Here is a 22,459-nt window from a genome sequence, read left to right on the forward strand (position 1 = left end):
TTTGCCACTCTTCTTCAGTTCTGATGGACTAGTGGGAAATTGAGGTTTAAACAGGAAAAACTCTGTGGATACACCCACCAGACCAGACACGGGTGTCACTATTTCCATAATGGCTGGGTACTTACCTGTTGTTGAGAGGGGGGGACTGTGTGCCTAGGCTGCTTACTCTATGAATGGAGCTTTACGAGGCTATTGTCAGTGGGAGCCCACAGGGGGGTTAGAAGTCAAAACTGAATTGTAAATAGATGGTAAATGAAATCTCAGTCCACCACCTCTGCTACTCCTTTTATTCAATGCCTTTGGATTACCATGACCTGGGTGACTGAAAACCTTCACAGACTTGGTGTGAAAGTTTCAAGGTCTCAAGCTCATTCCTTGTTTCCTCTTCCTTGTCCATGAGCAGTTGTTTTTCACTTTTTTCATGTGCCAGTTGAATCCTTGATTCATCCAATTGTTTTTCCATATTGAACCTCAGTGATTGCTCTTTTAAATATTTAGCCCTCTGCTCACCTGAGTAGACCTTTGCTCCATGGAGCTCCTTGGTCAAATGTCCTACCTGGTTCCAGAGAGTCTTGTTTTTAAGTTGCTCTGATTCTAGGTTTGCATAGATCTGAGAAATGTGTTCCTTCTGAAAAAGACTGATCTCCTCTACTCTTTGGAGTTGAGCATTCATCTCATTGGCATCTTTGAGCAGGGCCTCCAGGTTCTTTGTTTCTTCAACTTGCTGTTGAAGTGTGATTCTCAACAATTGCTCTTCTTCCAGATGCTTTTCTCTCTCCTTGTTGAACTGACTCGTCCGCTCCTCAGAATGAACAAGTTTCTTTGTTAAATCTTTTAACTTGATCCAGAGTGACTTGTTTTCTTTCTCCATTGATTCCAGTTTGGCAGAAAGCTGAGAGACATGTTCTTCTGACAAGAAAATGGTCTCCTCTCCTCTGCTGTTCATCTCCTCAGCATCTTTGAGCTGGGCTTCCAGTTGTCCAATTGGTTCAACTTGTTGTTGAAATTTGATCCGCAATGCTTTTTCCGTTAAATATTTAGCCCTTTGCTCCTCTGAGTAGACCTTTGCTCCATGGAGCTCATTTGTCAAATATTCTACGTGATTATAGAGAGTCTTGTTTTTACTTTGCTCCAAATCTAGGTTTCCGGAGAGCTGAGAAATGTGTTTCTTTTGAAACAGACTGATCTCTTTTACTCTATGGAATTGAGCATTCATCTCCTTGGCATCTTTGAGTTGGGCCTTCAGCTCTCTCGTTTGTTCAACTTGTTGCTGAAGTGTGATTCTCAGTGTTTGCTCTTCTTCCAGACATTTTTCTCTCTCTTTGTGGAGCTGACTTTTCTGCTCCTCAGAGTGAACATTTGCCCTTTCAAGCTTGTCTTTTAAACCTTCAAACTTGATCTGGAGGGACTGGTTTTCTTTCTCCTTTGATTCTAGTTTTGCATAAAGCTGAGAGACCTGTTCTTCCTCAAGGAAATGGTCTCCTCTGCTCTTTGGAGCAGAACATCAAGCTCCTCAGTATCTTTGAGCTGGGCCTCTAATTTCTTTGTTTCTTCAACCACTTGTTGAAGTTTGATCCGCAATGATTGCTCTGTTAAATATTTAGCCCTCTGCTCCTCTGAGTAGTCCTTAGCTCCCTGGAGCTCATTGGTCAAATAGTCTATGTGGCTCCAGAGAGTCTTGTTTTCATATTTCTGTGATTGTAGGTTTGTAGAGAGCTGAGAGATGCATTCCTTCTGAAACAGACTGGTCTCCTCTACTCTTTGGAGTTTAGCATTCTTCTCATTAGCATCTTTGACTTGGGCCTCCAGGTTCTTTGTTTCGTCAATTTGCTGTTGAAGTGTGATTCTCAACATTTGCTCTTCTTCCAGATATTTTTCTCTCTCTTTATGGAACTGACTTTTCTGCTCCTCAGCGTGGACATTTGCTCTTTCAAGTTTGTCTGTTAAATCCTCTATGTGGACCCAGAAGGACTGGTTTTCGTTCTCCTTTGACTCCAGTTTTGCGGAAAGGTGACAGACCTGTTCCTCCTGCAAAAAAATGGTCTCCCCTGCTCTTTGGAGTAGAGGGTCAAGCTCCTCAACAACTTTGAGCTGGACCTCCAATTTCTTTGTTTCTTCAACTTGTTGCTGAAGTTTGAACCGCAATGATTGCTCTTCATCCAGACATTTTTCTCTCTCTTTGTGGAACAGTTTTTTCTGTTCCTCAGCATGGACATTAGCCTTTTCAAGCTTGTCTTTTAAATCTTCAAACTTGATCAAGAGGGACTGGTTTTCGTTCTCCTTTGACTCCAGTTTTGCAGAAAGCTGACAGACCTGTTCTTCCTGCAAGAAAATGGTCTCCCCTGCTCTTTGGAGTAAGGGGTCAAGCTCCTCAACAACTTTGAGCTGGGCCTCCAATTTCTTTGTTTCTTTAACTTGTTGTTGAAGTTTGACCCGCAATGATTGCTCTTCATCCAGACATTTTTCTCTCTCTTTGTGGAACTGTTTTTTCTGTTCCTCAGTGTGGACATTTGCCCTTTCCAGTTTTTCTTTTAAATCCTCTACCTGGATCCAGAGGGACTGGTTTTCATTCTCTTTTGATTCTAGTTTTGCAGAAAGTTGAGAGACCTGTTCTTCCTGCGAGAAAATGGTCTCAAATCCTGTTTGGAGTAGAGTCTCAAACTCCTCAGCATCTTTGAGCTGGGCCTCCAATTTCTTTGTTTCTTCAACTTGCTTTTGGAGTTTGATCCGCAATGATTGCTCTTCTTTCAGACATTTTTCTCTCTCTTTGTGGAACTGACTTTTCTGCTCCTCAGAGTGGACATTTGCCCTTTCAAGCTTGTCTTTTAAATCTTCAAACTTGATCAAGAGGGACTGGTTTTCGTTCTCCTTTGATTCCAGTTTTGCAGAAAGCTGACAGACCTGTGCTTCCTGCAAGAAAATGGCCTCCACTCCTCTTTGGAGTAGAGCCTCAAGCTCCCCAACATCTTTGAGCTGGGCCTCCAATTTCTTTGTTTCTTCAACTTGTTGTTGAAGTTTGACCCGCAATGATTGCTCTTCTTCCAGACATTTTTCTCTCTCTTTGTGGAACTGACATTTCTGCTCCTCAGAGTGGACATTTGCCCTTTCCAGTTTTTCTTTTAAATCCTCTACCTGGATCCAGAGGGACTGGTTTTCATTCTCCTTTGATTCTAGTTTTGCAGAAAGTTGAGAGACCTGTTCTTCCTGCGAGAAAATGGTCTCAAATCCTGTTTGAAGTAGAGTCTCAAACTCCTCAGCATCTTTGAGCTGGGCCTCCAATTTCTTTGTTTCTTCAACTTGCTTTTGGAGTTTGATCCGCAATGATTGCTCTTCTTCCAGACATTTTTCTCTCTCTTTGTGGAACTGACTTTTCTGCTCCTCAGAGTGAACATTTGCCCTTTCAAGCTTGTCTTTTAAATCTTCAAACTTGATCAAGAGGGACTGGTTTTCGTTCTCCTTTGATTCCAGTTTTGCAGAAAGCTGACAGACCTGTGCTTCCTGCAAGAAAATGGCCTCCACTCCTCTTTGGAGTAGAGTCTCAAGCTCCTCAACATCTTTGAGCTGGGCCTCCAATTTCTTTGTTTCTTCAACTTGTTGTTGAAGTTTGATCCGCAATGATTGCTCTTCTTCCAGACATTTTTCTCTCTCTTTGTGGAACTGTTTTTTCTGTTCCTCAGAGTGGACATTTGCCCTTTCAAGCTTGTCTTTTAAACCTTCAAACTTGATCCAGAGGGACTGGTTTTCATTCTCCTTTGATTCCAGTTTTGCAGAAAGCTGAGACATCTCTTTTTCCTGCAAGAAAATGGTCTCCTCTGCTCTTTGGAGTAGAGCATCAAGCCCCTCAACATCTTTGAGCTGGGCCTCCAAGTTTTTTGTTTCTTCAACCACTTGTTGAAGTTTGATCCGCAATGATTTCTCTTTTAAATATTTGGCCCTTTGCTCCTCTGAGTAGACCTTTGCTCCGTGGAGCTCCTTGATCAAATATTCTACAAACAGACTGGTCTCCTCCACTTTTTGGTGTTGAACATTCATCTCATTAGCCTCCAATGTCTTTGTTTCTTCAACTTGTTGTTGAAGTCTTCTCAATATTCGCTCTTCTTGTTCTAGGCATCTTTCTCTCTCTTTGTGGAACAGACTGATCTGCTCCTCAAACTGGATATTTGCTATTACAAGGTCGTCTGTTAAATCCTCTTCGTGGATCCACAGTGACTTTCCGTTCTCCTCTGATTCCAGAGAGCCCTTTTCTTTCTGCAAGAAAATGGTCTCCTCTACTCTTTGAAGATGAGCATTCATCTCATTGGCATCTTTGAGTAGGGCCTCCTGATTATTTGTTTCTTCAACTTGTTGTTGAAGTCTGATTCTCAGCATTTGCTCTTCTTCTTTGAAACATCTTTGTCTCTCTTTGTGGAACAGACAGCGGAGCTCCTCAGAGCAGAGATTTGCTCTTTTGAGCTGGTCTGTCAATTCTTCTATCTGAATCCAGAGTGACTGTTTTTCATTCTCTACTGATTCCAGTTTTGCAGAAAGCTGAGTGACCTGTTCTTCTTGTGAGAAAATGGTCTCCTCAAGCTCCTGGATATGTTCACGTTGGGTGTTCTTCTCATTCCAGCCAAAAATATGGCAAAACAGCCTCCTGGCCCAGTTGATGGTGCCCAGGGCTGACACAGTGCACAGTTTTAAAGACATAACTTACCGTTTCCGGAAGATACTCGTACTTATTCACTTGTTGGAAACAAAATGACGCGACTGAACTCAATTCAATTGAATTGAACTGAAATAAACTAAACTCGGCTAAACTAACTAGCTAAACTAAACTCAGCTAAACTAACGCAGCTAAACTCCACTTAACTCAACTCAATTAAACTCCACTCAACTCAACTAAACCACTGTACTCGACTCAACTGGAGCTACCTGTTTATAAAAAGACGTCATGGTGTTGCCTTTGATCTTTGATGCCTTTGATCTTGTCATATGATGCCTTTGATCTAAATGTCACATGATGTCAACAAGATGACATCGTGATGTCACATGATGATGCCGTGATGTCATCATGATGACATCATCATCATGAAAACACCGATTTTGTTTGTTGATCAAGTTGATATGGCCCCTGCAATTAATGCCATTCTGTCAATTGTCACATATGCAGATTTTCCTTTGCTGTCACTCGTCTGCCATTGGAGAGTCATCGCCGAACCTCTTCAATGGACCACTGTCTGTTTCATTATGTAAACCTTGTGACATCACTGTATAGAATGCTGAATGCTGACACTGTATAGAATGCTATTTATTTAAAGAGAACTTAGAACTCTGTCTCTTGAGTCACTCTGACTAACTTTTGTTTTTTATAGACACATTTAGGTTTGGAGTGTTGTTTTTTGATGTGTTTTGAGTTCAGATAAGGAGATGTGTTTTGTCTTTGTTAAACTTAATCATTGAAAACAAGAAACTTTAACAAAAATCCTATCCAGTATGGTTTAATGTTGCTTCCCTCATCCTCTAGCAGAGCTAGACATAAGTTATTTTTCAACCTCCTAGGTTGTGGTTCCTTCCTTTCTTTCTTTTGAGCAAAAGGTAAAGCTGAGGGATCATATCTTTGAACATTTTTTGAACAGAGTAAGAATTCTGCTTTCCTTTATTTTGTCAAGCTTATTCCATAGTGTGGCACCATGAAAGCTATGCATCTGCTCATAGATTGGTGCATGCATTACCTTTATGGAAATAATGTTTACATCTGAAATTATATACATCATCCTTTCCAATAAAAAGTTTTTAAATGTTTCCTGGAAGTACCTGTTTCTTTGCTTTGAATAATATTTGAGCAACTTAAAGCTGTAAATGTCTGTTTGTTTCAAGGTTAGTTTCAACCTTAAAAACATTTGTGTGTTCACGGTATCCGCTGAACACACCCACGTGTCGGCTGATACTGATACAAGTAAAAAATGGAAATACCAGACCGAGATATTGGCCTGATATATCAGCTGATCCCTACTGGACAAACAATACAAACGACCTTTACAAGGAGGCCCAAAGTTGTCTTCACCTGCTGAGATGACTGAGGTCCTCTGGATTGTGCAGGTCACTATTCAAGACTTTCTATGACCCCGTGGTGTCTCCTGCCATCCTGTATGCAGTGGTCTCCTGGAGCAGGGGGGGCTCAGAGAGGGACTGGAAGAGACTTAACAAGCCGGCTCTGTCCCGGACTGCTCTCTGGAGTACATCAATCAGGTGGGTGAGGAGGACATTGGTCAAGCTGACATCAATCATGGACAGCAGCTCCTTGAGCAGCAGACTGCTGCATCCACACTGCAAGAAGGAACGCTACCACAGGTCCTTCATCCCAACAACACCAGCCTGAGTTAACAATAACTCACACCTTAGACTTGGCTTTGTTTTCATTTTATTACAGAAATTTCTTGGAACAAATCTGCTTTTTTGCACAGCCTTATGTTGCACAAACTACTACCTCACTGTCTACATTTTATAATCATTCAATGTTATTATATTATCAATTTTTAGCTATTTTAATTCCCATTCCACAGTTAAAAAAATTTCTTTACATTTCTTTTTTCGTTTATTTATTTTCCAGAGTGTTTTCATTTCACAATTTGTATTGTTGTTGTTTTGTATATATTCTTGTCTAATTCCATGATGCTGTGACAAGGAAATTTCCCATACGTGGATAAATAAACAGTGTCTTATATCTTGTGTCTCATGTTAAAATGCTTAATATTTTAAACCGTCTTCCTCTGTAGCCTACAACAAAAATCCATTGTTTTAATAACCACGTACATTTTACATAAAAAACAAAACATCAGATATTCTCCCTCTGTTCATTAATATATATTGAATGGAAGAATAGTTTTGCTTTTCTGTTAGGATGTTTTAAATTCAGACATATTTAAGAGAACTTGAAAAGAAGTGCATTGAATGTTGAATTCATTTAGTTCTTCTTAAGAGATGAAACCTATCATTTCTTTGGGATGATTCTTCTGCGGAACTGCTTCAGAACGCTTTCTCTCATGTCTTTAGCTCTTAGACAGTAAATAAGTGGATTGATCATGGGAGGCCCAAGGCTATACAGCATGATGATTACAATTCTCACATCAGCATTAAATTTAATACCGACATTGCTGGCTAAATAAACAAAACACCTCGGCAGATAATAGAGGGAGATTATTATCAGCTGGGTGCTGCAAGTGGACAGAGATTTTAGGCAACCTTGTGAATTTGCTGTCTTACTTACTGCAACAATTATAGAAGTATATGAGAATATTATAAATGCAAGAGGTCCAAGTAAGACAACCATTGCAGTTAGAAAAGCAGGGAAGCCATAAGGGGCCCTGTCAGTGCATGCCAGCATTGTTATGCCAATATGATCACAGTAACAGTGATTGATTATGTTGGAAGCACAGTAAGGAAGAGGATACGCCCTAATTACGAACATTAAACAAGGTGCACAGGCAGTAGTCCATGCACTAATACTGAGAATGAGGATAGTGGAGTTTGTCAGAACATTTGGATATCTGAGAGGATGGCAGATAGCCATATACCTGTCTAAAGCCATGAGGAACAGAATAAAAGAATTTACTGTGCCAAGATAGTGAACAAAATACATTTGGATGAAGCAAGCATTGAAAGAAATGGCCCCTGAGTGAAACCAGTACTTACTGATGATCTTCGGTAAAGTGGTCGTGCTAAAGAGAATGTCACATACACTCAGATTTAGAATGATATAATACATCGGCTTATGAAGGCTACGGTTGGTTGCAAATAAAAAAAGAACAGTGGCATTTCCTACAACAGTCAAGAAATAAACAAAGAACAATACAACTGAAGCGAGGCCGTAGTACTCTGGATGAAGTCCAGGGAATCCAGTCAGGATGAATTCAGTCACACTGCTGTGATTTCCCTCTGACATGATGGAGCAATTTCCTTCAAACAATGTTAACCGTACAACACATTAGATACCATTATATATTTACTATATCCTGCAATATTGTACAATCATTTTGATAATTTTTGATACAAATCTTGTAACTAAGAGTATGACTGTATTAATTTGTAGAGACCTTAAAAGTCTTGAATCATAAATGATTTTCCTGAAAAGAGAATTAAAGCATGTTTAAGGCTATAGTTATCTTAGTTTCCCTTTACCTTTCTAAGCCAAGGAGACTGCCTGCTCTGCTGAGCCACCTGCTGTTTCACTTCTTAAAAAGACTTCTTGTCGCCCACTTTGTGTGGAAGGTGTGCTATCCATCCTTCTTGTATTCTCTACATCCCCTTCTCATAACTCTCAGAACTCAGAAATACCTTGAGGGAATTTCATAAGATTTGTTTCACCCCTGTGGGGTGTTTTTCAGACGTCAATGCTCAGCATGGATTGGACGCCATGGTCGAGTGCATGGTGGCTCATACACTGATCAGGAATTGCATTATGACCACCTTCCTAATAACAACTACAAAGGATCGGATCTATCTCTTGATACCAGCCAGGGCATCCTTAACTGCAGATTCTTCCAATTATTTTGTATCTTTCCAAAATAATAATAATAAATAATAATAATAATAATAATAATAAAAATAATGCATTGGTTTTATATTGTGCTTTTCCAGATGCTCAAAGCACTTACAATTGTTTGCATTATACATTCGCACACACAGTCACACCCTGGTGATGGTGAAATACCTCAGTAGTCACAGCTGCCCTGGGGCAGGCTGACAGAAATGTAGCAGCCAGCCTCCAACCACCACCAACATCACTCACTCGCAATCATACGCCAGGGATCATACACCTAGAGGCTGGGTGTCTTGCCCAAGGACACAACGGACAGAATAGGGATAGGGCGGAAACGCCAACCTTTCGGTTATTGGACGACCGCTCTACCTACTGAGCTACTAATAGTTGCTAATGATGACTCCTGTTATGGTACCCAGGAACAGAGCAGCCTGTTCCGCAAAGAGTGAGCTAAATATTTAAAAGAGCAAATATTATAGATCAAACTACGGCAAAATGTGGAAGACACAAGACAGTGAAAGACCAATACTTGCACGTTTTTGCCTATATTCTTGAAAAAACCATATAACCTTCTAGAACGGAGGAAAACCTCGAGTCCTCTCGAATTTCAACTTGACTTCCACCTGTTAGACTGTTAGAACGGTATAGCTGGCACTTGTGTCACAGTCTGTTAATCCGTTGAAAGCTGGCGAGTCTTCTCCAGGGGACCTGTTGGGGGATTCTCACCTGCCAGACATCGTTTCTTCTTATAAGTGCTGGCAAAAGGGCTTTTTTTAATGATTGCAAAAATACTGCACTGCAAAAATGAGCAATATAACCAAGTCTTCCAATCTTGTATCCAGCCAAAAAGTCTTTATGATCTTGTTTTGAGAGCAATATACTATGCAAGCACAGAATGTGTAAGATTATTATTCTTGTTCTGAGAATATTTGTCTTTTTAGTTCTTAGTTAGTAAGTACATCCTAAAACTATATATTTTTCACAGAAAGTAAGCCACATTATGTCAGATTTCTCTTTCATGACTACTTCCTAGCTTAGAAAACTTGTTTCAAGACCTCCCAATAAGCATTCACACACACTCTGGTCACAGTTGTAACATGTTTATTCACATTCATTCCAATGTTTAAGTACAGCAACATCACCAAGATAATATTTTGTCAGAACATACGCAGTAACCTGTCACGTACTGTATATACTTGAGAATAAGTCACTTTACTTTGACTGTGTGTTGAATGCCATAAATCCCCCCAAAATCTCCCATCTTTGTGTTAACATTCTCCATATTTGCTACTTCTGAGACAGGACCCAATTCTTTCTCATGAAAAAAAGAAATCGGATGCTCCGTACCCATTTCATTTTGACAGCATTGAAAAAGGTCATTTTGTTGCACAAATGACTTACAGACATTTCTGAAGTTCAATTCAGATGACCACTGTTTGAAAAAACAGTGCTTTGACTCAAATCTCATGCACATGTGTCTTATCATAGGGCCCAGGGAGATGCAACAGGTAATGTTGCTTAGGAATTACATTATTCTCAGGAAAACGTTGCTTAAACTGTTTCAGATTCAGTTCACTCATACTTCTCAGTCTTAGTACAGTCTGCACAGATAAAACAGGAGCAAAAAGTACCTGAACTATCTCAATTAAGTCCAAAACAAACTGAACATACTCATTTTTCTCTATAGTGTTCAGCAGAAAAGGCATGATCTTCAGCAATATCAGTATTTGCTCTGAGTATTGTTTAAGTTTGTTATCATTTGATGCCAAGGTACTGAAACTTATAGGGCAGGGTAAAAGTATGACTTCAGGGTGAGGTACAGTAGTACTAACAGCGTGGGTATAACAAGTTCACTGACAGACCATGGAGCTGAACCCGCCGCTCACTACCCCCAGAGGACCCGAGCACAGCTGTCCCAAAGGTGCCATAGCAAAATAATACTTCATGTAAAATATAAAGTAAAATGATGACATAAAATAAAAATCTGTATTTAAACAAACAATGCATGTCTGCGATCATTTATTATAACGTTATAATAATATTATAATACACAATAAAGCTATGGTTGTAATCTACAACTGGGTTACAGACACACAGCAGAAACGCCCTGTACAAGGAGGGCCAATGTCGTCTTCACCTGCTGAGATGACTGAGGTCCTCTGGATTGTGCAGGTCACTGTTCAAGACTTTCTATGACCCCGTGGTGTCTCCTGCCATCCTGTATGCAGTGGTCTCCTGGAGCAGGGGGAGCTCAGAGAGGGACTGGAAGAGACTTAACAAGCCGGCTCTGTCCCGGACTGCTCTCTGGAGTACATCAATCAGGTGAGTGAGGAGGACATTGGTCAAGCTGACATCAATCATGGACAGCAGCTCCTTGAGCAGCAGACCGCTGCATCCACACTGCAAGAAGGAACGCTACCACAGGTCCTTCATCCCAACAACACCAGCCTGAGTTAACAATAACTCACACCTTAGACTTGGCTTTGTTTTCATTTTATTACAGAAATTTCTTGGAACAAATAATCTGCTTTTTTGCACAGCCTTATCTTGCACAAACTACTACCTCACTGTCTACATTTTATAATCTTATCAATGTTATTATATTACCTATTATATTACCAATTTTTAGCAATTTTAATTCCCATTCAGCAGTGTACAGAATGTCTTTACATTTCTTTTTTCCTCTCTATATTTTCCAGAGTGTTTTCATTTCTTGTATAATTTGTATTGTTCTTTTGTATATATTCTTGTCTAATTCCATGCTGCTGTGACAAGGAAATTTCCCATATGTGGGATGAATAAACAGTGTCTTATATCTTGTGTCTCATGTTAAAATGCTTAATATTTTAAACCGTCTTCCTCTGTAGACTACAACAAAAATCCATTGCTTTAATAACCATGTACATTTTACATAAAAACAAAACATCGGACATTCTCATTCTGTTTATTAACATATATATTGAATGGAAGAATAGTTTTGCTTTTCTATTAGGATGTTTGAAATTCAGACATATTTAAAGAGAACTTGAAAAGAAGTACATTGAATATTGAATTCATTTAACTCTTCTTAAGAGCTGAAACCTGTCCTTTCTTTGGGATGATTCTTCTGCGGAACTGCTTCAGAAAGCTTTCTCTCATGTCTTTAGCTCTTAGACAGTAAATAAGTGGATTGATCATGGGAGGCCCAAGGCTATAGAGCATGATGATTACAATTCTCACATCAGCATTAAATGTAATACCGACATTGCTGGCTAAATAAACAAAACACCTCGGCAGATAATAGAGGGAGATTATTATCAGCTGGGTGCTGCAAGTGGACAGAGATTTTAGGCAACCTTGTGAATGTGCTGTCTTATTTACTGCAACAATTATAGAAATATATGAGAATATTATAAATGCAAGAGGTCCAAGTAAGACAACCATTGCAATTACAAAAGCAGGGAAGCCATAAGGGGCCCTGTCAGTGCATGCCAGCATTGTTATACCAATATGATCACAGTAACAGTGATTGATTATGTTGGAGGCACAGTAAGGAAGAGGATACGCCACAATTACTAACCTTAAACAAGGTGCACTGGCAATAGTCCATGCACTAATACTGAGAATGAGGATAGTGGAGTTTGTCAGAACATTTGGATATCTGAGAGGATGGCAGATAGCCATATACCTGTCTAAAGCCATGAGGAACAGAATAAAAGAATTTACTGTGCTGAGATAGTGAACAAAATACATTTGGATGAAGCAAGCATTGAAAGAAATGGCCCCTGAGTGAAACCAGTACTTACTGATGATCTTCGGTAAAGTGGTCGTGCTAAAGAGAATGTCACATACACTCAGATTTAGAATGATATAATACATCGGCTTATGAAGGCTACGGTTGGTTGCAAATAAAAAAAGAACAGTGGCATTTCCTACAACAGTCAAGAAATACACAAAGAACAATACAACTGAAGCAAGGCCTTGGTACTCTGGATGAAGTCCAGGGAATCCAGTCAGGATGAATTCAGTGACACTGCTGTGATTTCCCTCTGACATGATGGAGCAATTTCCTTCAAACAATGTTAACCGTACAACACATTAGATAAAAAAGCAGCAGTACTATAATGTCATTTTGTGAGAATAACGATTACTTGTCTTTGCTCTGTGAACTATTCCATTCTATTTAATTGATGAACCATCGTATATTTACTATATCCTGCAATATTATACAATCATTTTAGTAATTTTTCATACAAATCTCGTAACTAAGAGTATGTCTATATTAAATTGTAGAGACCTTAAAAGTCTTAAATCATAAATGATTTTCCTGAAAAGAAAATTAAAGCATGTTTAAGGCTATAGTTATCTTCGTTTCCCAGTACCTTTCTAAGCCAAGGAGGTTGTCTACTCTGCTGAGCCGCCTGCTGTTTCACTTCTTAAAAAGACTTCTTGTAGCTCATTTTGCGAGGAAGGTGTGCTATCCACCCTTCTTGTATTCTATGTCAAGCCATCCCATTCTTATAACTCTCAGAACTCAGAAATACCTTGAGGGAATTTCACAAGATTTTTTTCACCCCTATGGGGTGTTTTTCAGACATCAGTGCTCGGCATTGGTTGGTTACAACACACGCCATGCTCAAGCACATGGTGGCTCATACACTGATCAGGCATTGCATTATGACCACCTTCCTAATATACAAAACAACCACAAAAGATCAGGTCGTTCTAAAAATGCCTGGATCGGACTTCTAGTTATGCTATGTCAGCAGGAGCTTAGTCTTCAGGTGGGACACCCAAATTGGACAGGTCTGAAGGTGGAGGCCTGACAAAGTGCAATCCACTTCTCCAGGTTGGCGGTGGACACATAGCTAAAGACCCATTTCAATGAAGAAAGCATTGTTACTATAAGCACAGAAAAATGTGCTGGAGCATGATGTGCACACATGCCCCCTTCATATTTCTGACTGCCCCCTCATACATGCATGCCTAGAACCGGGTTTTCAGAAAGGCAGTTTTCCACCCTGCATGAATAGTGCTTTGATTACTTTATTGCCAAAACCAGGTAAACCTTCTAACAAGTATGAAAACATGAGTCCAATAACTTTGTTAAACTCTGACCTTAAGATACTATATAAACTGTTGGCAACATGCTTACAAAAGTTAATGCCAAATATTGCTAATAGAGATCAAAATGGTTTACAGCAGGAAGGCAGGGTTTTCACAACCCTGAATGTTCAGAGTGCTGAACATTATTCATACAAAGAAATGTCGGATGCAGCACTCTTATCATTAGAGGCAGAAAATGCCTTTGATAGGGTCGAATGGCCTTATCTTTTCAATGTTTTAGAAAGGTTTGGAATTGGAAGTAATTTCATAAAATGGGTTAGGATATATTATATGAAAATTCTACTGCAGAAACCTTGACAAACAGAAATATTTCAAAACCAATTCATATAAGTAAAGGGTACTGGCAAGGTTGTCCACTATCTCCTTTATTCTTCATACTAGCAATTGAACCTCTCGCAAGATCCCCTCTGGATCAGTCCTAACCAATCTCTTGATACTAGTCAGGACATCCTTAACTGCAGATTCTGAATTCTCTTCCATTTTATCCTGGGGATCTTTCCAAAATAATAATAATAATAATGCATTGGTCTTATATTGTGCATTTCCAGAAGCTCAAAGCGCTTACAGTTGTATGCATTATACATTCGCACACACAGTGACACCCTGGTGATGGTGAACTACCTCAGTAGTCACAGCAGCCCTGGGGCAGGCTGACGGAAATGTGGCAGCCAGCCTCCGACCACCACCAACATCACTCACTCGCAATCATACGCCAGGGATCATACACCTAGAGGCTGGGTGTCTTGCCCAAGGACACAACGGACAGAATAGGAATAGGGCGGAAACGCCAACCTTTCGGTTATTGGACGACCGCTCTACCAGCCTGTTACGCAAAGAGAGAGCTTAATATTTAAAAGAGCAAACATTATTGATCAAACTACAGCAAAATGTGGAAGACACAAGACAGTGAAAGACCCATACCTGCATGTTTTTGCTTATGTTTTTGAAAAACCATTTGACCTTCTAGAACGGAGGAAAACCTCGAGTCCTCTTGAATTTCAACTTGACTTTCACCTGATAGACTGTTAGAACGGTATAGCTGGCACTTGTGTCACAGTCTGTTAATCTGTTGAAAGTTGGCGAGTCTTCTCCAGGGGACCTGTTGGGGGATTCTCACCTGCCAGACATCCTTTCTTCTTATAAGTGCTGGCAAAAGGGCTTTTTTTTAATGATTGCATCAATACTGTACAAATGTTACATGTGTAACATTACATTGTTAAACAGTTAAATGACTCGTCTGCTTATTTTTATTTATTTATTTTATTACATCACACTCATCACATATTACAAGCATGTCTTTGGAGGGTGGGAGGAACCGAAGTACTCGGGGAAAACCCACATAGACACAGGGAGAACATGCAAACTCCCCCCAGAAAGGAGTCGGACTTGAGCCCGGATCTTCTCACTGGGAGGCATCAGTGCTAACCACCATGCCACTGTGCCACTCCATTCCTTCTATCATTTTATCTTTGTTACATGAGCTGGTAGATGAAGAACTCCTGGTGTCTAATAATAAGCTGTACAACTCTGAATAAAGGCAACTGGACTTGTAGAATTTCTTGAAGATGTTTTGCCACTCTTCTTCAGTTCTGATGGACTAGTGGAAATTGAGGTTTAAACAGGAAAAACTCTGTGGATACACCCACCAGACCAGACACGGGTGTCACTATTTCCATAATGGCTGGGTACTTACCTGTTGTTGAGAGGGGGGGACTGTGTGCCTAGGCTGCTTACTCTATGAATGGAGCTTTACAAGGCTATTGTCAGTGGGAGCCCACAGGGGGGTTAGAAGTCAAAACTGAATTGTAAATAGATGGTAAATGAAATCTCAGTCCACCACCTCTGCTACTCCTTTTATTCAATGCCTTTGGATTACCATGACCTGGGTGACTGAAAACCTTCACAGACTTGGTGTGAAAGTTTCAAGGTCTCAAGCTCATTCCTTGTTTCCTCTTCCTTGTCCATGAGCAGTTGTTTTTCACTTTTTTCATGTGCCAGTTCTATCCTTGATTCATCCAATTGTTTTTCCATATTGAACCTCAGTGATTGCTCTTTTAAATATTTAGCCCTCTGCTCACCTGAGTAGACCTTTGCTCCATGGAGCTCCTTGGTCAAATGTCCTACCTGGTTCCAGAGAGTCTTGTTTTTAAGTTGCTCTGATTCTAGGTTTGCATAGATCTGAGAAATGTGTTCCTTCTGAAAAAAGACTGATCTCCTCTACTCTTTGGAGTGAGCATTCATCTCATTGGCATCTTTGAGCAGGGCCTCCAGGTTCTTTGTTTCTTCAACTTGCTGTTGAAGTGTGATTCTCAACAATTGCTCTTCTTCCAGATGCTTTTCTCTCTCCTTGTTGAACTGACTCGTCCGCTCCTCAGAATGAACAAGTTTCTTTTTAAATCTTTTAACTTGATCCAGAGTGACTTGTTTTCTTTCTCCATTGATTCCAGTTTGGCAGAAAGCTGAGAGACTGTTCTTCTGACAAGAAAATGGTCTCCTCTCCTCTGCTGTTCATCTCCTCAGCATCTTTGAGCTGGGCTTCCAGTTGTCCAATTGGTTCAACTTGTTGTTGAAATTTGATCCGCAATGCTTTTTCCGTTAAATATTTAGCCCTTTGCTCCTCTGAGTAGACTTTGCTCCATGGAGCTCATTTGTCAAATATTCTACGTGATTATAGAGAGTCTTGTTTTTACTTTGCTCCAAATCTAGGTTTCCGGAGAGCTGAGAAATGTGTTTCTTTTGAAACAGACTGATCTCTTTTACTCTATGGAATTGAGCATTCATCTCCTTGGCATCTTTGAGTTGGGCCTTCAGCTCTCTCGTTTGTTCAACTTGTTGCTGAAGTGTGATTCTCAGTGTTTGCTCTTCTTCCAGACATTTTTCTCTCTCTTTGTGGAGCTGACTTTTCTGCTCCTCAGAGTGAACATTTGCCCTTTCAAGCTTGTCTTTTAAACCTTCAAACTTGATCTGGAGGGACTGGTTTTCTTTCTCCTTTGATTCTAGTTTTGCATAAAGCTGAGAGACCTGTTCTTCCCTCAAGGAAATGGTCTCCTCTGCTCTTTGGAGCAGAACATCAAGCTCCTCAGTATCTTTGAGCTGGGCCTCTAATTTCTTTGTTTCTTCAACCACTTGTTGAAGTTTGATCCGCAATGATTGCTCTGTTAAATATTTAGCCCTCTGCTCCTCTGAGTAGTCCTTAGCTCCCTGGAGCTCATTGGTCAAATAGTCTATGTGGCTCCAGAGAGTCTTGTTTTCATATTTCTGTGATTGTAGGTTTGTAGAGAGCTGAGAGATGCATTCCTTCTGAAACGACTGGTCTCCTCTACTCTTTGGAGTTTAGCATTCTTCTCATTAGCATCTTTGACTTGGGCCTCCAGGTTCTTTGTTTCGTCGATTTGCTGTTGAAGTGTGATTCTCAACAATTGCTCTTCTTCCAGATGCTTTTCTCTCTCCTTGTTGAACTGACTCGTCCGCTCCTCAGAATGAACAAGTTTCTTTGTTAAATCTTTTAACTTGATCCAGAGTGACTTGTTTTCTTTCTCCATTGATTCCAGTTTGGCAGAAAGCTGAGAGACATGTTCTTCTGACAAGAAAATGGTCTCCTCTCCTCTGCTGTTCATCTCCTCAGCATCTTTGAGCTGGGCTTCCAGTTGTCCAATTGGTTCAACTTGTTGTTGAAATTTGATCCGCAATGCTTTTTTCCGTTAAATATTTAGCCCTTTGCTCCTCTGAGTAGACCTTTGCTCCATGGAGCTCATTTGTCAAATATTCTACGTGATTATAGAGAGTCTTGTTTTTACTTTGCTCCAAATCTAGGTTTCCGGAGAGCTGAGAAATGTGTTTCTTTTGAAACAGACTGATCTCTTTTACTCTATGGAATTGAGCATTCATCTCCTTGGCATCTTTGAGTTGGGCCTTCAGCTCTCTCGTTTGTTCAACTTGTTGCTGAAGTGTGATTCTCAGTGTTTGCTCTTCTTCCAGACATTTTTCTCTCTCTTTGTGGAGCTGACTTTTCTGCTCCTCAGAGTGAACATTTGCCCTTTCAAGCTTGTCTTTTAAACCTTCAAACTTGATCTGGAGGGACTGGTTTTCTTTCTCCTTTGATTCTAGTTTTGCATGAAGCTGAGAGACCTGTTCTTCCCTCAAGGAAATGGTCTCCTCTGCTCTTTGGAGCAGAACATCAAGCTCCTCAGTATCTTTGAGCTGGGCCTCTAATTTCTTTGTTTCTTCAACCACTTGTTGAAGTTTGATCCGCAATGATTGCTCTGTTAAATATTTAGCCCTCTGCTCCTCTGAGTAGTCCTTAGCTCCCTGGAGCTCATTGGTCAAATAGTCTATGTGGCTCCAGAGAGTCTTGTTTTCATATTTCTGTGATTGTAGGTTTGTAGAGAGCTGAGAGATGCATTCCTTCTGAAACAGACTGGTCTCCTCTACTCTTTGGAGTTTAGCATTCTTCTCATTAGCATCTTTGACTTGGGCCTCCAGGTTCTTTGTTTCGTCGATTTGCTGTTGAAGTGTGATTCTCAACATTTGCTCTTCTTCCAGATGTTTTTCTCTCTCTTTATGGAACTGACTTTTCTGCTCCTCTGAGTGGACATTTGCTCTTTCAAGCTTATCTTTTAAACCTTCAAAATTGATCCAGAGGGACTGGTTTTCATTTTTCTTTGATTCAAGTTTTGCAGAAAGCTGACAGACCTGTTCTTCCTGCAAGAAAATGGTCTCCCCTGCTCTTTGGAGTAGAGGGTCAAGCTCCTCAACAACTTTGAGCTGGGCCTCCAATTTCTGTGTGTCTTCAACTTGTTTCTGAAGTTTGATCCGCAATGATTGCTCTACTTCCAGACAGTTTTCTCTCTCTTTGTGGAACTGAAATTTCTGCTCCTCAGAGTGGACATTAGCCCTTTCCAGTTTTTCTTTTAAGTCCTCTACCTGGATCCAGAGGGACTGGTTTTCGTTCTCCTTTGATTCTAGTTTTGCAGAAAATTGAGAGACCTGTTCTTCCTGCGAGAAAATGGTTTCAAATCCTGTTTGGAGTAGCGTCTCAAACTCCTCAGCATCTTTGAGCCGGGCCTCCAATTTCTTTGTTTGTTCAACTTGTTGTTGGAGTTTGATCCGCAATGATCGCTCATCTTCCAGACATTTTTCTCTCTCTTTGTGGAACTGACTTTTCTGCTCCTCAGAGTGAACATTTGCCCTTTCAAGCTTGTCTTTTAAATCTTCAAACTTGATCAAGAGGGACTGGTTTTCGTTCTCCTTTGACTCCAGTTTTGCAGAAAGCTGACAGACCTGTGCTTCCTGCAAGAAAATGGCCTCCACTCCTCTTTGGAGTAGAGTCTCAAGCTCCTCAACATCTTTGAGCTGGGCCTCCAATTTCTTTGTTTCTTCAACTTGTTGTTGAAGTTTGATCCGCAATGATTGCTCTTCTTCCAGACATTTTTCTCTCTCTTTGTGGAACTGTTTTTTCTGTTCCTCAGAGTGGACATTTGCCCTTTCAAGCTTGTCTTTTAAACCTTCAGACTTGATCCAGAGGGACTGGTTTTCATTCTCCTTAGATTCAAGTTTTGCAGAAAGCTGACAGACCTGTTCTTCCTGCAAGAAAATGGTCTCCCCTGCTCTTTGGAGTAGAGGGTCAAGCTCCTCAACAACTTTGAGCTGGGCCTCCAATTTCTGTGTGTCTTCAACTTGTTTCTGAAGTTTGATCCGCAATGATTGCTCTACTTCCAGACAGTTTTCTCTCTCTTTGTGGAACTGACATTTCTGCTCCTCAGAGTGGACATTAGCCCTTTCCAGTTTTTCTTTTAAGTCCTCTACCTGGATCCAGAGGGACTGGTTTTCGTTCTCCTTTGATTCTAGTTTTGCAGAAAGTTGAGAGACCTGTTCTTCCTGCGAGAAAATGGTCTCAAATCCTGTTTGGAGTAGAGTCTCAAACTCCTCAGCATCTTTAAGCCGGGCCTCCAATTTCTTTGCTTGTTCAACTTGTTGTTTGAGTTTGATCCGCAATGATTGTTCTTCTTCCAGACATTTTTCTCTCTCTTTGTGGAACTGACTTTCTGCTCCTCAGAGTGGACATTTGCCCTTTCAAGCTTGTCTTTTAAATCTTCAAACTTGATCAAGAGGGACTGGTTTTCGTTCTCCTTTGACTCCAGTTTTGCAGAAAGCTGACAGACCTGTGCTTCCTGCAAGAAAATGGCCTCCACTCCTCTTTGGAGTAGAGTCTCAAGCTCCTCAACATCTTTGAGCTGGGCCTCCAATTTCTTTGTTTCTTCAACTTGTTGTTGAAGTTTGATCCGCAATGATTGCTCTTCTTCCAGACATTTTTCTCTCTCTTTGTGGAACTGTTTTTTCTGTTCCTCAGAGTGGACATTTGCCCTTTCAAGCTTGTCTTTTAAACCTTCAGACTTGATCCAGAGGGACTGGTTTTCATTCTCCTTAGATTCAAGTTTTGCAGAAAGCTGACAGACCTGTTCTTCCTGCAAGAAAATGGTCTCCCCTGCTCTTTGGAGTAGAGGGTCAAGCTCCTCAACAACTTTGAGCTGGGCCTCCAATTTCTGTGTGTCTTCAACTTGTTTCTGAAGTTTGATCCGCAATGATTGCTCTACTTCCAGACAGTTTTCTCTCTCTTTGTGGAACTGACATTTCTGCTCCTCAGAGTGGACATTAGCCCTTTCCAGTTTTTCTTTTAAGTCCTCTACCTGGATCCAGAGGGACTGGTTTTCGTTCTCCTTTGATTCTAGTTTTGCAGAAAGTTGAGAGACCTGTTCTTCCTGCGAGAAAATGGTCTCAAATCCTGTTTGGAGTAGAGTCTCAAACTCCTCAGCATCTTTGAGCCGGGCCTCCAATTTCTTTGCTTGTTCAACTTGTTGTTTGAGTTTGATCCGCAATGATTGTTCTTCTTCCAGACATTTTTCTCTCTCTTTGTGGAACTGACTTTTCTGCTCCTCAGAGTGGACATTTGCCCTTTCAAGCTTGTCTTTTAAATCTTCAAACTTGATCAAGAGGGACTGGTTTTCGTTCTCCTTTGACTCCAGTTTTGCAGAAAGCTGACAGACCTGTGCTTCCTGCAAGAAAATGGCCTCCACTCCTCTTTGGAGTAGAGTCTCAAGCTCCTCAACATCTTTGAGCTGGGCCTCCAATTTCTTTGTTTCTTCAACTTGTTGTTGAAGTTTGATCCGCAATGATTGCTCTTCTTCCAGACATTTTTCTCTCTCTTTGTGGAACTGTTTTTTCTGTTCCTCAGAGTGGACGTTTGCCCTTTCAAGCTTGTCTTTTAAACCTTCAAACTTGATCCAGAGGGACTGGTTTTCATTCTCCTTTGATTCCAGTTTTGCAGAAAGCTGAGACATCTCTTTTTCCTGCAAGAAAATGGTCTCCTCCGCTCTTTGGAGTAGAACATCAAGCCCCTCAACATCTTTGAGCTGGGTCTCCAAGTTTTTTGTTTCTTCAACCACTTGTTGAAGTTTGATCCGCAATGATTTCTCTTTTAAATATTTGGCCCTTTGCTCCTCTGAGTAGACCTTTGCTCCGTGGAGCTCCTTGATCAAATATTCTACAAACAGACTGGTCTCCTCCACTTTTTGGTGTTGAACATTCATCTCATTAGCCTCCAATGTCTTTGTTTCTTCAACTTGTTGTTGAAGTCTTCTCAATATTCGCTCTTCTTGTTCTAGGCATCTTTCTCTCTCTTTGTGGAACAGACTGATCTGCTCCTCAAACTGGATATTTGCCATTACAAGGTCGTCTGTTAAATCCTCTTCGTGGATCCACAGTGACTTTTCGTTCTCCTCTGATGCCAGAGAGACCTGTTCTTCCTGCAAGAAAATGGTCTCCTCTACTCTTTGAAGATGAGCATTCATCTCCTTGGCATCTTTGAGTAGTGCCTCCTGATTATTTGTTTCTTCAACTTGTTGTTGAAGTCTCATTCTCAGCGTTTGCTCTTCTTCTTTCAAACATCTTTGTCTCTCTTTATGGAACAGACAGCGGAGCTCCTCAGAGCAGAGATTTGCTCTTTTGAGCTGGTCTGTCAATTCTTCTATCTGAATCCAGAGTGACTGTTTTTCATTCTCCACTGATTCCAGTTTTGCAGAAAGCTGAGTGACCTGTTCTTCTTGTGAGAAAATGGTCTCCTCAAGCTCCTGGATATGTTCACGTTGGGTGTTCTTCTCATTCCAGCCAAAAATATGGCAAAACAGCCTCCTGGCCCAGTTGATGGTGCCCAGGGCTGACACAGTGCACAGTTTTAAAGACATAACTTACCGTTTCTGGAAGATACTCGTACTTATTCACTTGTTGGAAACAAAATGATGCAACTGAACTCGACTGAACTCAATTCAATTAAACTGAACTGAAATAAACTAAACTTGGCTAAACTAACTAGCTAAACTAAACTCAGCTAAACTAACGCAACTAAACTCCTCTTAACTCAACTCAACTAAACTCCACTCAACTCAACTAAACCACTGTACTCGACTCAACTGGAACTACCTGTTTATAAATAGATGTCATGGTGTTGCCTTTGATCTTTGATGCCTTTGATCTTGTCATATGATGTCATTGTGATGTCATCGTGATGACATCATCATCATGAAGGCACCGACATCACATGGTAAAATCACTAGATTTTGTTTGTTTTTTTGTTTGTTGATCAAGTTGATATGGCCCCTGCCATTAATGCCATTCTGTCAGTTGTAACATATGCAGATTTTTCTGTGCTGTCACTCGTCTGCCATTGGAGAGTCATTGCCGCACCTCTTCAATGGACCTCTGTCTGTCTCATTATGTAAACCTTGTGACATCACTGTATAGAATGCTGAATGCTGACACTGTATAGAATGCTATTTATTT

General features: G+C 40.6%; 1 protein-coding gene across 1 annotated transcript; it reads right to left on the reverse strand.

Annotated features, from left to right (window-relative positions):
* Positions 1-1,431: 1,431 nt before the first annotated feature.
* Positions 1,432-19,013, reverse strand: LOC125013796 (trichohyalin-like). Its single transcript, XM_047594691.1, has 2 exons — positions 18,968-19,013; positions 1,432-4,041 (listed from the first exon to the last, which is right to left on the reverse strand). The coding sequence occupies exon 2, from the start codon at positions 4,030-4,032 to the stop codon at positions 1,432-1,434; it is 2,601 nt and encodes an 866-aa protein (XP_047450647.1). The 5' UTR covers positions 4,033-4,041; positions 18,968-19,013.
* Between the last annotated feature and the right edge of the window lie 3,446 nt (positions 19,014-22,459).

The sequence above is a fragment of the Mugil cephalus genome, chromosome 9 (genome assembly GCF_022458985.1).
Source record: "Mugil cephalus isolate CIBA_MC_2020 chromosome 9, CIBA_Mcephalus_1.1, whole genome shotgun sequence".
In the NCBI taxonomy this organism is placed as follows: Eukaryota; Metazoa; Chordata; class Actinopteri; order Mugiliformes; family Mugilidae; genus Mugil; species Mugil cephalus.